The sequence below is a fragment of the Kogia breviceps genome, chromosome 11, assembly GCF_026419965.1.
Source record: "Kogia breviceps isolate mKogBre1 chromosome 11, mKogBre1 haplotype 1, whole genome shotgun sequence".
In the NCBI taxonomy this organism is placed as follows: Eukaryota; Metazoa; Chordata; class Mammalia; order Artiodactyla; family Physeteridae; genus Kogia; species Kogia breviceps.
The window spans coordinates 90,658,223-90,674,210 of record NC_081320.1 but is presented as its reverse complement, the minus strand read 5'-3'; the positions used below and the strand labels follow the sequence as shown (position 1 = coordinate 90,674,210).

General features: G+C 44.9%; 1 protein-coding gene across 1 annotated transcript; it reads left to right on the top strand.

Annotated features, from left to right (window-relative positions):
- Window positions 1-10,966: 10,966 nt before the first annotated feature.
- MSGN1 (mesogenin 1) lies at window positions 10,967-11,536 on the top strand. The gene has a single exon (XM_059079493.1). It carries the CDS (start codon window positions 10,967-10,969, stop codon window positions 11,534-11,536), a length of 570 nt encoding a protein of 189 aa, XP_058935476.1.
- The last annotated feature ends 4,452 nt before the right edge of the window (window positions 11,537-15,988 follow it).

Genomic DNA, 15,988 nt, shown 5'->3' with positions numbered 1-15,988 from the left:
TTTCTGCTGTTCGGGCTGATAAAAACAGAGGGAAATCCTTAGAGAACAGCCTCAGTGCAAATTGCTTTCAACTTTTTTGACACGGGTATTAAAATGCCACCCCAAATACCAGTGGTAATAAAGAATCCAACTTAAAAGGGGGAGTAGGTGTAAATGTAACACATGAGTTTTTTTTTTTTTTTTTTGGAATCTTGCTAGACTGTTGCTGAAGAATCAGTGGTGAAGCTCTCAAAACTGTCTCTCCTTCCTTGTGTGGAAAACCCCAGGCTATTTGTGGACTAAATATTGACATGAGATTTTGAAACAAGACGAACTGCTCATATTCCCTTGCAATAGGAAAAACGGACACATTCTGCCCTGCTCCTCTCAAGGGAGAATTAGCTTCACCACCTCTATTTATTACCCTCTTCCCCTGCTCTGATGTTCCTCCGCCCCACACATCACAAGCCCCTCTCTGCTACCTTCCTGTCTTCCACCGAACTGCCCATTTTGTGCAGACATGGTGACTGGATATTTTTCCCAAATGAACACATTTAGTCATATATTCAAAAGAGAAGGTGGCTCATACTCTGATTAGAAACCATAGGGCCGGGGCTTCCCTGGTGGCCCAGTGGTTCAGAATCTTCCTGCTAATGCAGGGGACACGGGTTTGATCCCTGGTCAGGGAAGATCCCACATGCTGTGGAGCAACTAAGCCCCTGCGCCACAACTACTGAGCCCTGTGCTCTACAGCCCGTGAGCCACAACTACTGAAGCCCGCGTGCCTAGAGCCCGTCCTCCGCAACAAGAGAAGCCACCGCAACGAAGAGTAGCCCCCGCTTGCTGCACCTAGAGAAAGCCTGTGCACAGTAACGAAGACCCAATACAGCCAAAAATAAAATAAATAAATTTATTTAAAAAAATAAAAGAAACTGTAGGGACCCTACAGGGACATGGCTATTTGGGAATAGCCTTTTATAGGCTTTTTTTAGAGAAAGCCACACTGCCTTGGCCTCCATCTACATTCATTCGGCAAAGAAAATTCACCCAGCACTTGGCTGTGGAATGGGGTTGATGAGTGAGGACCTTGAGCTCAGGTCATGCAAGCGCTTGAGGAGAAAGAAGCCTTAGACGTGTTTGGGAGCAAGGGTGCTGCTCTTCTCATGACATCACTTAGCCAAGGGGATGGAGATAAACATAGTTTCAGGTCAGGAAATCCTCCTCAGGAGCTGCTTGAGAAGTCCGCAAGGGTTTTCTCTTTCTGTCCTAAAGGATTTCTACAGTTTAGCATATTTATCTTCTGTATCTCATCTCTCCTATGAAGTAAGCCATATGATTTCATTCCTATTTTTTTTCTGCTATTTTGTCCTAGTTTAAATACTCAGCTGCTGAAAGTCATCTGTGTGCACATTACACAATGCTTTGCAATTTACTTTTTTTTTTTTTTTTTTTTTGTGGTATGCGGGCCTCTCACTGTTGTGGCCTCTCCCGTTGTGGAGCGCAGGCTCCGGACGCGCAGGCTCAGCGGCCATGGCTCACGGGCCCAGCCGCTCCGCGGCACGTGGGATCTTCCCGGACCGGGGCACGAACCCGCGTCCCCTGCATCGGCAGGCGGATTCTCAACCACTGCGCCACCAGGGAAGCCCTGCAACTTACTTTTAAGAGGACGAAAACAAAAGATTACTCTTTGGCTTTCCAATGAGCCTCAAACTCAAATCATGAGAGCCAGAAACTTTTATTATTTTCCTAGTTTGTAGAGACAGTAATGGCAGTGACGTGAAAGCGATGCTGGGAAGAGCCGTCACTGGCTTCGCCAGATCCTCACCGGCTTCACAGCACAGGAGGCTGTGTCAGTGACCAACTAGGAAACTGCGACTTTTATTTCTCTTTACCAACTCAAGGGCATAGGAAGATATCACATTGCACTTAAGTGTTTTCTTTAAATACACACCCAGACACACACACACACACGCACACACACACACCCTCTGCCCCCTGAGAAATATCTATTATCCAAGTGTGAGCTGGGCACTGAGGTTGTGAGATAGGGCAAACAGTCCAGGTTTTTTTTTTGTTTTGTTTTTTGGTTTTTTTTGTGGTACGCGGGCCTCTCACTGCTGTGGCCTCTCCCGTTGCAGAGCACAGGCTCCGGACGCGCAGGCTCAGCGGCCATGGCTCACGGGCCCAGCCGCTCCGCGGCATGTGGGATCTTCCCGGACTGGGGCACGAACCCGTGTCCCCTGCCTCGGCAGGCGGACTCTCAACCACTGCGCCACCAGGGAAGCCCCTTTTTTTTTTTTTTTTCGGTCCAGATTTTTAACTTAGTCCCATCTGTGTTCAAGCACAGTCTGTGTCCCTTGCCAGCGGGAAGGCCAGGAGCTAGCGTAGACAGCGGGGTTCTGTGGGACTGTGGCTAGGATAAGAGACTGCAGATTATACAAAGGTCGGGGGAGTGTGTAGACCCCAAAGGCCAAAGACAGCTTTTGAAACCAGGGCCCGCTCGGTGTCGGCGTGCCAAGCACAGGGCTAGAGGCAGTGAGGGCTGGAAGTGGCCGCGTGACGGGGCTGTGGCTCTGGGGGCGTCTGCTGCACAGGTGTTGCGTAAGGCTGGGCCTCCAAAGGGGACGCTGTGTCCTGTGAACCTTGGGCGAGGTCCTCAGCATCTGAGCTTTGCATCCTCTCTTGTAAACTGAGGATGATGCCTACTTTACTGGATTGTACTGAGGATTACGTGAGAGTGTAGGCAACGCCCTCATTTTTAGCACCTAGCACAGAGTAAGTGTTGTAAGTCTTCAGAAAAGGTGTTATTGGACTTCCTTGGTGGCTCAGTGGTTAAGAATCCGCCTGCCAATGCAAGGGACACGAGTTCGGGCCCTGGTCCGGGAAGGTCCCACATGCCGCGGAGCAACTAAGCCCGCGAGCCACAACTACTGAATCCCGTGTGCCTAGAGCCCGTGTTCCACAACAAGAGAAGCCGCCGCAATGAGAAGCCCGCGCACCGCAACGAGGAGTAGCCCCCGCCCGCCACTGCTAGAGAAGCCCGTGAACAGCAATGAAGACCCAACACAGCCAAAAATAAATAAATAAAATAAATAAATTTAAATAAACAGACAAAAATAAAAAAGACATTAGTGACTTACAAAAGAAAAGCATCTCTTAAAAAAAAAAAACTAGCCTTAGAAAAAAGGTGTTATTACTGCTGTGATTGATGTATATACATAAAAGTGTTTTATCTATACAAAAAGAATTCTTTCTAAAAATTTCAATGACAGGAAAATATGTCTAAATATCACCCTTACCTGCTTGATAAAGATACTTTTGTGGCCTAAGTCTAAGTAGAAAGTGGTATGGGGGTGACAGAGGCCTTTATTTTGGAACCACAAACCCAAAGTTGGAAAACAGTGGCAAACCTTACAACAGGCTCCAAGGGGACTTCCAAAGCCCTCCCTCACCTACCTCTTCCCTCAAGAGGTAAAATCACTCCCTGGCGTTGTTGCTCCAGAGTCAGACTGCCTGGGTCTTGACTGAGTCTCCTCCACGGGTTAATCTTGTGACTTTGGGCAACTTTTTTAACTTCTCTAAGCCTCAGTTTTTTCTTTAAAGGATTTTTTGTAAGATTTAAGTGGAATAAACCATACAAAGCACTTAGCACTAAATACGTTTATTATTATTGTTTCATCACTGGGATAACTGTGTATGGCCAAGAAAGGGAGTGCTTCACACACACAGGCACACACGCACGCATGACACTCCTTTTAGACTGTAAGAATCATGCCTGTTCACTAACATGGCAGAGAGGAGTGCCTATCTTATGTTAACATCTAATTTAGGAGGAAGGACAGCAAGTCTAAACCTACTTCGTGTTTTTAGCCCCTACAGCGCCAATCTCAGGCGCCCTGTATGCACTGTTTACATGACTGAATGGTACCAGTCAATCAGGCTTCTCGTATTTACAGAGTTGAAGTTCAAGCTTGAGTTCTGGCTTCAAGAGCACTACAGGGGCCATCATGCTGATGCCTCTAATTCTTCTCAGGTGTTTTGGCCAGTGGTTAAAAGTCTGGGCCTGAGGCAGCCTGCTTAGGGTCCAATCTTAGGGCTACCAGTCATTAGGTGTGGGGTCCTGGGCAAATTACTTAACCCCTCTGTGCCTCAATATTTTTTTTGAAAAAAATATGTTATTGAAGTCTAGTTGATTTACAATGCTGTGTTAAGTCCTGCTGTACAGCAAAGTGATTCAGTTATACATATATGTATTCTTTTTCATGTTCTTTTCCATTATGGTTTATCACAGGATGTTGAATATAGTTCCTTGGGCTATACAGTAGGACCTTGTTGTTTATCCATCCTATGTATAATAGTTTGTATCTGCTAATTCCAAACTCCCAATCCTTCTCTCCCCTCCTCCCCTCCTCCTTGGCAACCACAAGTCTGTTCTCTATGTCTGTGAATATTTCTGTTTCGTAGATATGTTCATCTGTGTCATATTTTAGATTCCACATGTAAGTGATATCATAGGGTATTTGTCTTTCTGACTTACTTCGCTGTAGTATGATAATCTCGAGGTCCATCTGTGTTGCTGCAAATTGTGCCTCAATTTCTAATATTAGTAAAAGAGGATTGGTGATGATCATGGCACATACTTCATAGGGTTGTTTTGAGGATTAATGTGTGTTAACCTCTGTTAAGCACCTAGAATAAGACCTGGTGCAGCCTTGGCCTCCAGGCATGTCCCACTCAAACACGTCCTCTACAAGCAGCTGGAGTGATGGCTCCAGGGTTCTGTTGGCCAAGTCCGGCCTCTGCTTAAATTTCATCGTGATGACTAGAAGCTCCTGTCATCTACAAGATAAACTCCAAGTGCCTTATCATTATGAACAAGGCTCTCCTCTCCAGCTCCAATTGACCTCCTGGGACCATGGAATGACTGGTAGTTTCTTGCACAGTTCATGCTAGGTCTAACCATTAAGCAATGGCTAGAATGCTCTCCTCCAAACTTTCACCTTGTTAAAAGAGCTCTACTTTTAAAGGAACAGCCTTTTAAGAACCCACAGGAATGTTACTTAAAAAGCAAGGCTGCAGACGTCATACCTTACAGAAAGCCCTCCAGATTCTTTATCGTGGCCTCATCTGTGTGCAACTATTTCTACGATTTGACCCAGGTTTAGTTTGCCTCCAATGACTCTCCTCTTGACACTAATTCTAGCCATCCACCAGTGTGTGGACAGCCACTGAAGTACTACAGGTGCTAATATTGCAATGGGGACACAGAGGGCTCCCAGGGCTGCCACATACAGTTGTGCAGGTGGTGCCCTATGATTCAATTTATCATAGCACTTACACATGGTTTTATAAGTATTTTTACTTCTCTATCTCCCCCCTCAATACTCTCAGCAACACAAAGAAAAAAAGTTTTTAAATTTAACTTTCTGTCCTCTGCACCCAGCGCAGTACTTGGTGTGCAGCATGTAGCAAATTACAACCCACAGGCTAATCCACGATTTCTTCTCATCTCCTTGTACCACGCTAAGATCTGGCAAAATAATCATCCATACCTTCAAGGAACGGCGATGTAATTGGAAAGGTAAGTTAGACTTATGTGACTAGATAACTAGAACATCAGGCACTAAGTATTAGTAGTGAATGAATGGGGTCAAAGCTTTGTACTGTCTGTCCATCAGAGAAGGGAGAATTTCTAAGAACTGAGGAGATGGGATATGAGTCAAGCCTTGCATCTTGTAGATGCTCCCCGTGACTACATTACATGGATTACTTCTTCTGGGACGTGGCGTGTGTAGTGGAAGGAGCCTGGGACTTGGCATTTGTGCCCTTAGGTTGCATCCTACCTTTTCTATCTTCTTGTTGTGTTTGCTGCGTCTCTTTCTGAGCCCGGGCTTCCTCATCTTTAGAGGGTGGTTTATAACCTCTACCCTACAGAATTGCTATGAAAATTAAGATGAACTAGTGACTCTAAAACAGATGAGTGTAGAGAATTCCCTGGTGGTCCGGTGGCTAAGACTCCACGCTTTCAATGCCAAGGGCACGGGTTTGATCCCTGGTTGGAGAGCTGGGGTTCCGCAAGCCTCATGGAATGGCCAAAAATTAAAAAGTAAAATAAAATAGATGAATCTCATTCTCTGCACACAACAGGAATTCAACAGAGTAACTCATTTTAACTAGACTCCAGGCTTAGATTTTTTTTTTTGGTCACTGACCAGATTCTTATTTATTGAAGGCTTTTCTGCAGCTTCCTGGGAGGTTACAATCCACCTGAGCCTTCCCTCTGCCTTGAGCAAATGGCCCCCACAGTCTCCCTCATGTGTACAGGGATCCAGGAAGTCACAAGGGAAACAGACCCTCTGCCTTGCTGCTTCTCCAGTGTCTGGTGACAGCACTATTTCTCAGGAGATAGGCTTTAAAGTGCCACTGTCCATGCTGCTTTATCTGCTGTTACAGAGCAGGGCAATATTGATTTTATAGGTAAAGTAGTTATTTTTGTTAATCTTGGAAATATCATAACATATTCCTATAGCCCTTTACATTTTCCAAAGGCAAGCTTCAGTTTTCAATCTTCTTAACTTACTAGCAACAAGGTATAAAGGACGGTCCAAATTTTCACACAAGGCAGGCAAGGTCCATAAATGAATGAGTCACTCAATGTTCCACAGTAGAGTAGGGTTAGGGCGAGGACTAGGATTCAGGTGCCCTGGGTCTCAGTTCCAAACTACTGGGCTAAATTTAAAGTTCTCTTTGGCAGTGGTACCAAGGATGGGGTGGTGGTGGAAGTGGGCAACCCCAGCACAGAGTAGCCATTTTATTATTGTCATTGTTTGGAATTGACACTACATAGCAGTAATAAAACACAGACCAACTTTTAGCCAGCTTTATCATTGTTGCTAAATTATCTATAGGGAATGCATCCCTTTATTAGGTAATGCATCCTCCATCAGCACTGGAGGCTGATTGACCCCACCCAGGGTAACCATTGTTCTTTGGTAAAGAACTCTGTCTAAATTGGTTTCATCTAAAATTATCTATCTATCTATCTATCTATCTATCTATCTATCTATCTATCTATCTGTCTATCTATCTATCTGGTTGCATTTGAAGGAGGGAATTTTTATTTCTAAGCAGAGGTGACTTGAGGTCAGAGAAAATGGGAGAGATGCATCTGTGACTACATGTATTGTGGCTTTTACTTCTCTTGACTCAAGCAATGAAGAATTGACTGAGCGCAGTTTTAAGCTTTTTGGCATACATACAGCATACCTTGTGTAGACATGGTGAAGGTGTGGTCTCTATGAGGTCAGTAGTAGCATTTCAATTCTACAGACAAAAGCTGAAGCTAAGAGAGATGCATTAACACGTCCAAGGTCACAGTGACTCAGGAGCCAATGTAAGGTTAGTCTGACTCCAACGGCTGCATTCTTGTAATAGTACCACATTCCACCTGTCCACCAATGTCTGAACAGCCACTAAAGTGCTAAAAAATGCTCATATTGCAAAGGAGACACACCACAGAGAGCTCCCAGGGCCACCATTTGTGGGGTTGAGCCCTGCAAAGAGGTGCTTGGCCAGACATCAGTGGGGCTGAAATAGGTCCAAGCTCTGCATTTTCCTAACTTGGTGCCGAGATGCCTTATGGGCTAGCGGTGCTATGGGACCACTGGTAGTTTCAGCCTCAAGCATTGAAGTAGCCTATTACCTCCTGTTTCCAGTTGATTCTTTGAGTACTATTGTCAATTTCCTGGAAGTGGCTCTACCTGGCCCTTAGATACAAAGCTTACAATCCCCTCTGGCTAGTGTGATATGCCCAGGTGTCCATGCCTCTGTCATGACTGTTCTTGGGGCCATGGCTGTCATTCCCTTAGAAGCTTGTCATTCTGAAAATTAGACACCAAACCACTCATTAACCTGTGTAGCAAATCCTGGGTCCTTCTCTATGGGTATAACTACAGTGAAAAGTTTACTGAAACAACCTGGGATTTGAAAACTGAGACAATCTGTACCCGTATGTTACTCTTTGGAAAAGAGGACCAGGAAATTTTCAAGTCCTCTTAGGAGTATGCCTTGGGGTTGGAGACTTCTTTTTAATGTGTTACAACCATAGTCACAATAGCTTATACATTTTTTTGAATGAATGACATTTAAGTTCATATTAAAATATTTATTCTGATAACTCAGTACTGTGGGAACTATGCATTCTGACTGATACGAAAGCTTATCTATCACTTGATCTGTATTAGCTTCAAGGGAAGAAAAATGACAGATCTGGGAGTCAGGCAAGTTTGGCTTTTCTACTCCTGTCTTTGCCACAGCCTTTTGGTGTGACACTGAGCAAGTCATTGTCAACTCCAGAATGCAAATAAAAGGATGGACTCAGTAGTCTCTAAGTCCCTTCACGGGTGTGATCATGGGTTACTTTCGATCAAGTACCATGTTCACACAGTAATGTGTTTCATCGCATTTTAAAGCTGGGAGGGGGGTTTCATGATCCTCTGGTCTACACTCCTCATTTTACAGGTGCTCTTTGCAAAATAGAACAGATGTTATCATCCTCCTTTTACAAATTAAAATTCTCAGGTCCTGAGGAGGTGAGTCGTTTCCTCTAAAGGAGGTGAACTCTAGCTCATCTTCCTGCCCCACCACACCGCCAACTAGGCTTTATTGGGTCCAGTTTAGTCTTGTCCACTTCCTGTGGCCTGGTCCTCGATGCAGATAAGAAAGCACCAACTAGCACGTGCTCAGCTAAAGGCCTTCGAATGCTAACAGTGTTAGGCTGTCCTGTGCCTCCATTTTCCTCTGAGGCTAGAAATGCTTCATTGCAGGGTAAATGCAAGTCTGGTTCTGGTTTGTTTCTTACCAGAGTGAGAGTCTCCGTTGACAAACATGGAAACCAGGCCGTTCTCCTTGTTGTAAGAGCAGGTTTTCTGGGTGACCGGGGTCAGGGGAGAGAGGAGTCGGAACCCAGTAAGTCGTTCTGGTGCTGGTTAATTTGACCGTGCACATACAGTAACACCGAGAACAAAACCTACATGTATTAGATGTCTATGTACACCAAGGATCTGACAGATATTGTCTCATTTAGAAAATGAAATTTCTGGAAATAGAAGTTTAAGAAGTCAACAATTTTATAAAGAAGCTTTAGAGAGGGGAAAAATATGATGGCGTCTGGAAGCAGAAATGGTCTTACGTGGTTTAGAATATAAGGCCTGAAAGCCCACAGTGACCGGAACCACCACGTCCACCTGAGGTCTGCTGAGAGTACCCTTCTCTCCGAGTCGCAGTTACGTCACCTGCCTCTCCCGAAACCAAAGGGTTTTTTTTTTTTTTTAAAAGGTGGGCTTTGGGGTCTTAAGAGGGATCTTGGGTCAACCATTTCCTAGTGGCACTACCACTTCCTACCAGGGAAATCTTTACTGAGTCTCTTAACCTCTGAGAGCCTCAGTATTTTTATCTGTAAAATGTGTTTTATTCTTTTTTTAGATAAAGGTTAGTTATAACAGTATATAAAATTCCTTGAATAGAATCAACAGATTCTAGGCTTTCCAATAAGAGTTGAAGGGAGAGAAAGAGGAGAAGGGAAAGGAGAAGTCATTTATTACATTTATTATGCTTCATTAACGTTGCTATTCTTCAAGATATGGCTTAGGGTCTTTTAGTAAATGGCAAAATTAAGAACATTCTGCCACAGATTACCTGCTTGAGCTTTTTTTCTCCCTGAGCCAGGCTAATTAAAAAATACCACAAATGTTCTGATTATACCATTGACATTTCCTTTCGATAACAGCAAAGGGACTTTAATAACCATGTGAAAGGACACATTAATATGAAACGTAACTCACTGTGATTCTGATGTTCATACTAATTTGCAGAATTAGTTGCACAGAGAATAAGTTGCATTTGTGGGACAAATGGGGAATCTGAGACCCCCTTGCCAAAGCACAGGGTCTATCTCTCAGAGTATTAGGAAGTGCAGCAAACTAGCAGGACAGTCCAACTTAACACATTCAGCAGCATTTGGAGCTCTGGTGGGGAAAACAGCCTCCCTAATTAATTTCACGCTTCCTCTATACATTTCAAAAAACAAGGTGTGACTCTGCAGCTGGATATTAAAAAGATCTTCGGAAGGCTAAATGCCAGGTACTTTCCAAACTCCCTGCCCTAAAGGAGCTTTCTGTTTCCCCGGTGTCTGTTTGCTGGGGAGAAATCCCAAACTGCTCAGTTAAAGCTAGGACTTGAAGCTTCTCAAGGATATTTCCTGCTCATTAAGGCTCTCGGTTTACTGGAGCTGCTGGCTTGTGTCATTCTCAGTGTAGGAATGCTGGGGGCTTGTCTGCACTCTGCAAAACCCAAGGAAACTTGCTAAAGAGGAAGGAAAGGAGGAAACGGGCGTCCAAGGTGTGCCCGTGTTCCTTCCTCCCAAGAGCCGCACGAAGTAAGAGCTGTTGTCTGCGTTTGACAAGTGAAGAATCCAAGCTCAGAGGGGTTACCTTGTCCCTAGGGCACACCGCTTCTCCAACATTGCACCCCCTCTGCTCAGAAATATCTAAGCGGTCGTGGCCCCTCTGGGGCACCCTCCTCCTCTCCACCAGGCCCCTCACCACCGCTTCCTTGCTGCAGATTGCCCTAGGTTTGTTTTTCTTCGCTCCCTCATTAATGAGTTCCACAGGACGATGCTAAGTCTAGTTATGCAGCTTTAATTGGTTTAGTTACAACAAGATAATTCCTTTTTTCTTCTCTCAGAGGCCTTTCTGTTTAAAGACATTTTAGCTGGAAGATGCTAATTATCAATGAGGAGAAAGTGACACCTGAAGAGTTCATTTTCCATCTCGGTCCTTGGTTTCTCCTTTGAACTCCCTCTCCCCGGCCCTCTTTCCCACTTCATCACTTCTCCCCGACCATCATAAAAGAGACCTCTGCCCCGGCCGGGCGGCAGAACTTTCCTTCTCACTTGCCAGGGAGTCGTCTCTGCAGTTGTGTCGCAGGCATGGACAGCCTACGTGAGACCTTCCTCAGCCTCGAAGATGGCTTGGACTCCTCCGACAGTCCTGGCCTGCTGTCCTCCTGGGACTGGAAAGACAGGGCAGGGCCCTTTGAGCTGACCCAGGCCTCTCCCACCCAGAGCCTCTCTCCGGCCCCATCGCTGGAGTCCTATTCTTCTTCTCCTTGTCCGGCCGTGGCTGGGCTGTCCTGTGGGCACGGAGCTGCCAACAACGGCGTCGGCAATGACTGCAGCGGCCTCGGGTCCGGCGGCCTGGTGGAGGTGGGCTATGATATGCTAGCTTTCCAGCCTGCCTATCTGCAGGGCACCGGTGGCCCCAAAACCCAGAAGGGCGCCAAAGTCAGGATGTCCGTTCAGCGGAGACGGAAGGCCAGCGAGAGGGAGAAGCTCCGGATGAGGACCTTGGCCGATGCCCTGCACACCCTCCGGAATTACCTGCCACCCGTCTACAGGCAAAGGGGCCAGCCGCTCACCAAGATCCAGACGTTGAAGTACACCATCAAGTACATCGGAGAGCTCACAGACCTTCTCAACAGCGGGCCCCAGAGCACCTGAGCTCAGCCCAGGGACTCAGGGACTTACCACCCAGTGCCCTGCGCGGGGTCAGAGGAGCTTTAAAGACCTGGACCACCTCAGGGCACAGCAGCACCTAGTTATCTTTCTACGGTGAGCGTGGTGACCTTGTTGTCTGAAAAGTTCTCAGGGAATTCCCACTGGACTAGTCAGGACCCACCACAACACTCAACTGCCAGACAGCAGGCACCTTTGCTTCCACTTTTCCCACCATTTCTCAAGAGACTTGCCCTTTGCAAAGAGACAGTTGGCTTTGCCCTTTTCTGTCTATTCAAGGTATTTTAAAGGGTCAGTGACTTCAAATGTATTTTTCCAATTGTGTAAAATTGTTACAATTAATCTTCTCCTGCCATTTTGGTGGGTGGGGGGAGATTTCTTTCTATTGATAACTAAGCCGGTATTTTGTACAGGATCCAGGGTGACACCTGGATTCTTATTTAGAAAGTTAGTGTCAAGTAAAGGGCTACAGCGCTCCTGTTTTAGTTTGTTTGTGTGTGTGTGTGTGTGTGTGTGTGTGTGTGTGTGTGTGTGTGTGAGAGACTAAAATCAGGCCTTTGCTTTTGCAGGGAACAAAATCACTTAAATGCAGAAGAAATTAGTGTCATGGTAAATAGAAACTCACAGGCAGACAGTCTACATTAAGACAGAGTGGAGAGTTTAAAGACCAGACCCTTCTCGCTTAAGGGAAAGAAAAGGAGGCTTTATAGGCTCTTGGAGCCAGAGAATGAGGGGGTTGGAAGGAGGAGGAAAAGGAGGAAGGGTAAGCATCACAGCCAGGGCTTGAATAGAGCTGGGAGGGTGGGCGCTCCCCGAGCCAGGCCGGGTGTGAATATGACCTCATCGAATCCCTTCACTTACTCATTTCTCAAATGAAGAGATTGGCCCCAAAAGAATAGGAGACTAGTTCGAGTCTAGAGATAAGTGAAAGGGTCAGGATTAGAACTCAAGTCTATATCTCACCCCTCCAAAGGGATTTATTTCTTTATCCATATCTCCTCCTCCTACACCCCCCAAATCACCTCACATGCACGCCCACACAAACACACCCCCCCTCTTCACAGTACCTCATCTTAGGGTGGTGACTGTAGCACCCTTAGCTTGGCTGATTTGATGGCACATGTCATTGAAATGGAGGCTTTGAATTAAGGAGTTTCTCAAAAACTAGTAGGCTTTGTTAGGGCTGAATTTTTCTCCCAATTTTTATTAACCAGCTGCATTTTTTTTTTTTTTTTTTTTTTTTTTTTGGTGAATTGTCTCCTGTCATTTTTTCTACTGGTTATTTTTCTTGTTTTTAATAACAAATTACAAAGGCAGTAGATGTGTTCACAATTTAATATAAAACTTCTCCACTTTCTTTCCTTTGCTGATACAAACGTGTACAAATAAATATAGGTGTATATACATTTTTTAAGAATACCTTGAATTCTGCGAATTGCTTTTTTTTTTACTTAGCAATATATAGTAAAAGTCCTTCCAGTTTAACACAAATAAATCCGTATTGTAGGTACCATTATTTCTTTGATTTTATAGATGAGGAAATTGAAGCACAGACTTGCCCTAAGTCACACGTGAAAAATATAGTGGAAAGTAGAGGTTCAAACAATGTTCCATGGCACAGGTATGCTGTGCTAAACATAATTTGTATAATTAATCACGTTTTGAATGAAATTTAGGTTTTTTTCAGTTTTTTATTACCAAAAACTGCTGTTAACAAACATCACGGACAACTAGCTTTATCCACTGGTATTATCATTAGCCTGAAAATTTCCCAGAAATGGGATTCCTGGATCAGAATTGTGTGCTTGTACATTTTAAATTTAAATGAATACAGTTAGGTGTAGAAAAGTTTGTAGTTATTTACACTTCCCCAACATTATGGGACAGAAGCAGCTAGTCCACGTTGTCCCTGGATATTATCAATCTTCTGAAATTTTCAGTGGGTTAAAAAAGGGTTATGCTGTTTTTGTGTTAATTTTAATTTCCCTGTGTACAATTTGAGATGGCGCATCTTTTAAAATTGTTTTGTGACTATTGTTCATTTTGGTTCTTCTATAACTCGCCAGTGTATGTTCTTTGCCATTTTTCTATTGGGTTATTTATCTTCTTGTTAAGAATTTGGGAGATTTCTTTGCACACTATATGTATTGAAAATTTTCCTTCCAGTCTCTCATTTTGTTATCATCTTTGTGTATGGTATCTTATATTTATGATTTTGATTCTGATATCTTTGGTTCTTTGAAGCTTTTCATTTGTATATGATCACATCTCTCCTTTTTTTAATGGCTTATGTGTTTCTTCCCTTTGCGTAACTTCTCCCAGTTCCAAGGCTATCCAAATATTTTGATTTTTCAAATATTTTAATAATTATATATGGATCTTTAATATATCTGCAATTTCTTTTTGTCCATAGTGCAAAGAAGGAATCTAACTTTATTTCTGATTAATCTTTTTATAACAGCAAAATAAGTATAACTTGTCATTAGGGATGGTGGGTGACATTGGGAAACAGTTGCTAAAATGTCATCCTATGTATACAGATCTCACCTCCTTCTGATGTATTTCTTGTTAATGCCTTAGAGGAGAAACTAGAAAATGTTGAATAATATCAAGGTTTTCTTCAAGGGATTCCACTCTGTGCATGTACTGGTGTTCATGTGAGCGTGCATGTGTGTGCAGATGTACGTGTATTTGTTCCTTTGCGCGTGCGCGTGTGCGTGTGCGTGTGTGTGTGTGGTGTTTCATGTGTGGGGGGAAGAGAATTAGAGAGGATAATAATATGGGAAAGGGAGTGTTCAGCCTTTCATCAGCGTCTAGACCAACTGGTATTTTCCATTTTAAAGAGTGGAACCCAAATGTGCTTGGCTTTTGATTTTTTCAAGCTCAAGCTTTAAGCATGGTTTATAAATCGTCTGAGTAATTTTGGTCGCCCTGGGGACAAAATACTGTGGATCGATTAGGAGGTCCTATCTTTAGTTTCAAAAAATTCTGGAAAACCACCAACTCAACTACTAGGTGGGCTTGCCCCCAGGACTCCCAAGTTCCTCCCCAGAGGGGAGGCGTTTGGAAAGCCTGGAGAAGGTGACAGCTTCCTGGGAGTGGGCCTCTGGCCCAGGGCCTTGTCTTACCGTCACCACCTGCAGCCCAACAGGACAGGCCGTCACCAGGAAAGGCAGCTGCACATCAGCAATTCAACTCCGCAGAAATTCCCAGTGAAGTAGCCGCCCGAGTGGGCAGGATAGCTAGCTGGACCGGGTCCCTAATTCCTCTAGAAAGCCGTTAAAAGCAGTTGGCTCAAGCGTAGCTCAAGAGTAACACTAAGTTATTTCTGGTGCTTGGATAGGGAACCACAGTTTGTGTGTATCCACTATATTGTGGTCAGAGTTTTCCACACTCATCATTTCATGTAATCCTCCTAACCGCCCCTGGAGGTGGGCATTATCAGTCCCATTTTGAGGATGAGGAAACGAAGGTTTAGGACAGCTAAATGGTGTAAAGCCACGTGATTAGCTGCGGGCACGTGGTTGGCTAGTTAGCAGAGAGTGAGTTCAGCTCTAACTCCAAAGCTCGGGCCCCTCGTCCAGAATCACACTCCCGTTGCCTCCAGCCGACTCTGTGTGTCCCGGACTGAGCAGACAGAGAGCTTTCTCAGCAAATGCTCACTGCCAGGCTTCTCAGCTCTGTCTCTGCCCCGCCATCTCTGGGGCCCTCATTTCTTTTACTGTCTGAAGCATTTCTGAAAGGGCTCTTCATCTTGTCCTCTAAACGATTTCCCTTTGAACTTCTGCCTCTGCCCCAAACATTTCCTCCAAAACTCCTTTCACCTCCTTGCTGGCGCCTAGAGTCCTTCTTAATCCACAGAGAAAGCTGACTTCTTCTGTTCGTTTGTGTTCAATAAAATGTTCCACAATTCACACCAGGCTGAGGTTTCTTTGTTCTTGTAGTTTCGGCCACACCAGCGAACTGGGAGAGAGGTCAGAGCTGGGGTGGAAGAGAGCCTCAGCAAACTGACAGGTCGACAGAATTACCCTTACTTTAAGACATCTTGAAGAAAAACAACAGCGAAAGAAGATGCAATGCAAGCGAGTTTGGGTGCTGCCGCTCTGAGGCCCCATTACAGTAGCTTAGTATGTTGTATGACTCCTCGGAGGCCTTGTGTGAGCCCCATACAGGCTCCAGGCTGCAGGAAGGAGACTGGACCTGGGCCTTGACCTCAGTGGGCGCAGTCCAAGCTGGCTTGACGGCAACAAGAGCTTGGCAAACACCTCTTGTCCTCCTGCTGGGAAGCCGAGATAACCTCTACCTTGCAATGAAATACTGAAGCCTAAGCAGTGCCTCTTAGAGCGGCGCTGGATGGACTTGCTCTTATTATTTTGGTTCCAGAAAGTCCCAGCCCTGAGGAGGAAGAAAGCCAAAACCTTCTGAGAAGGCTGGGGA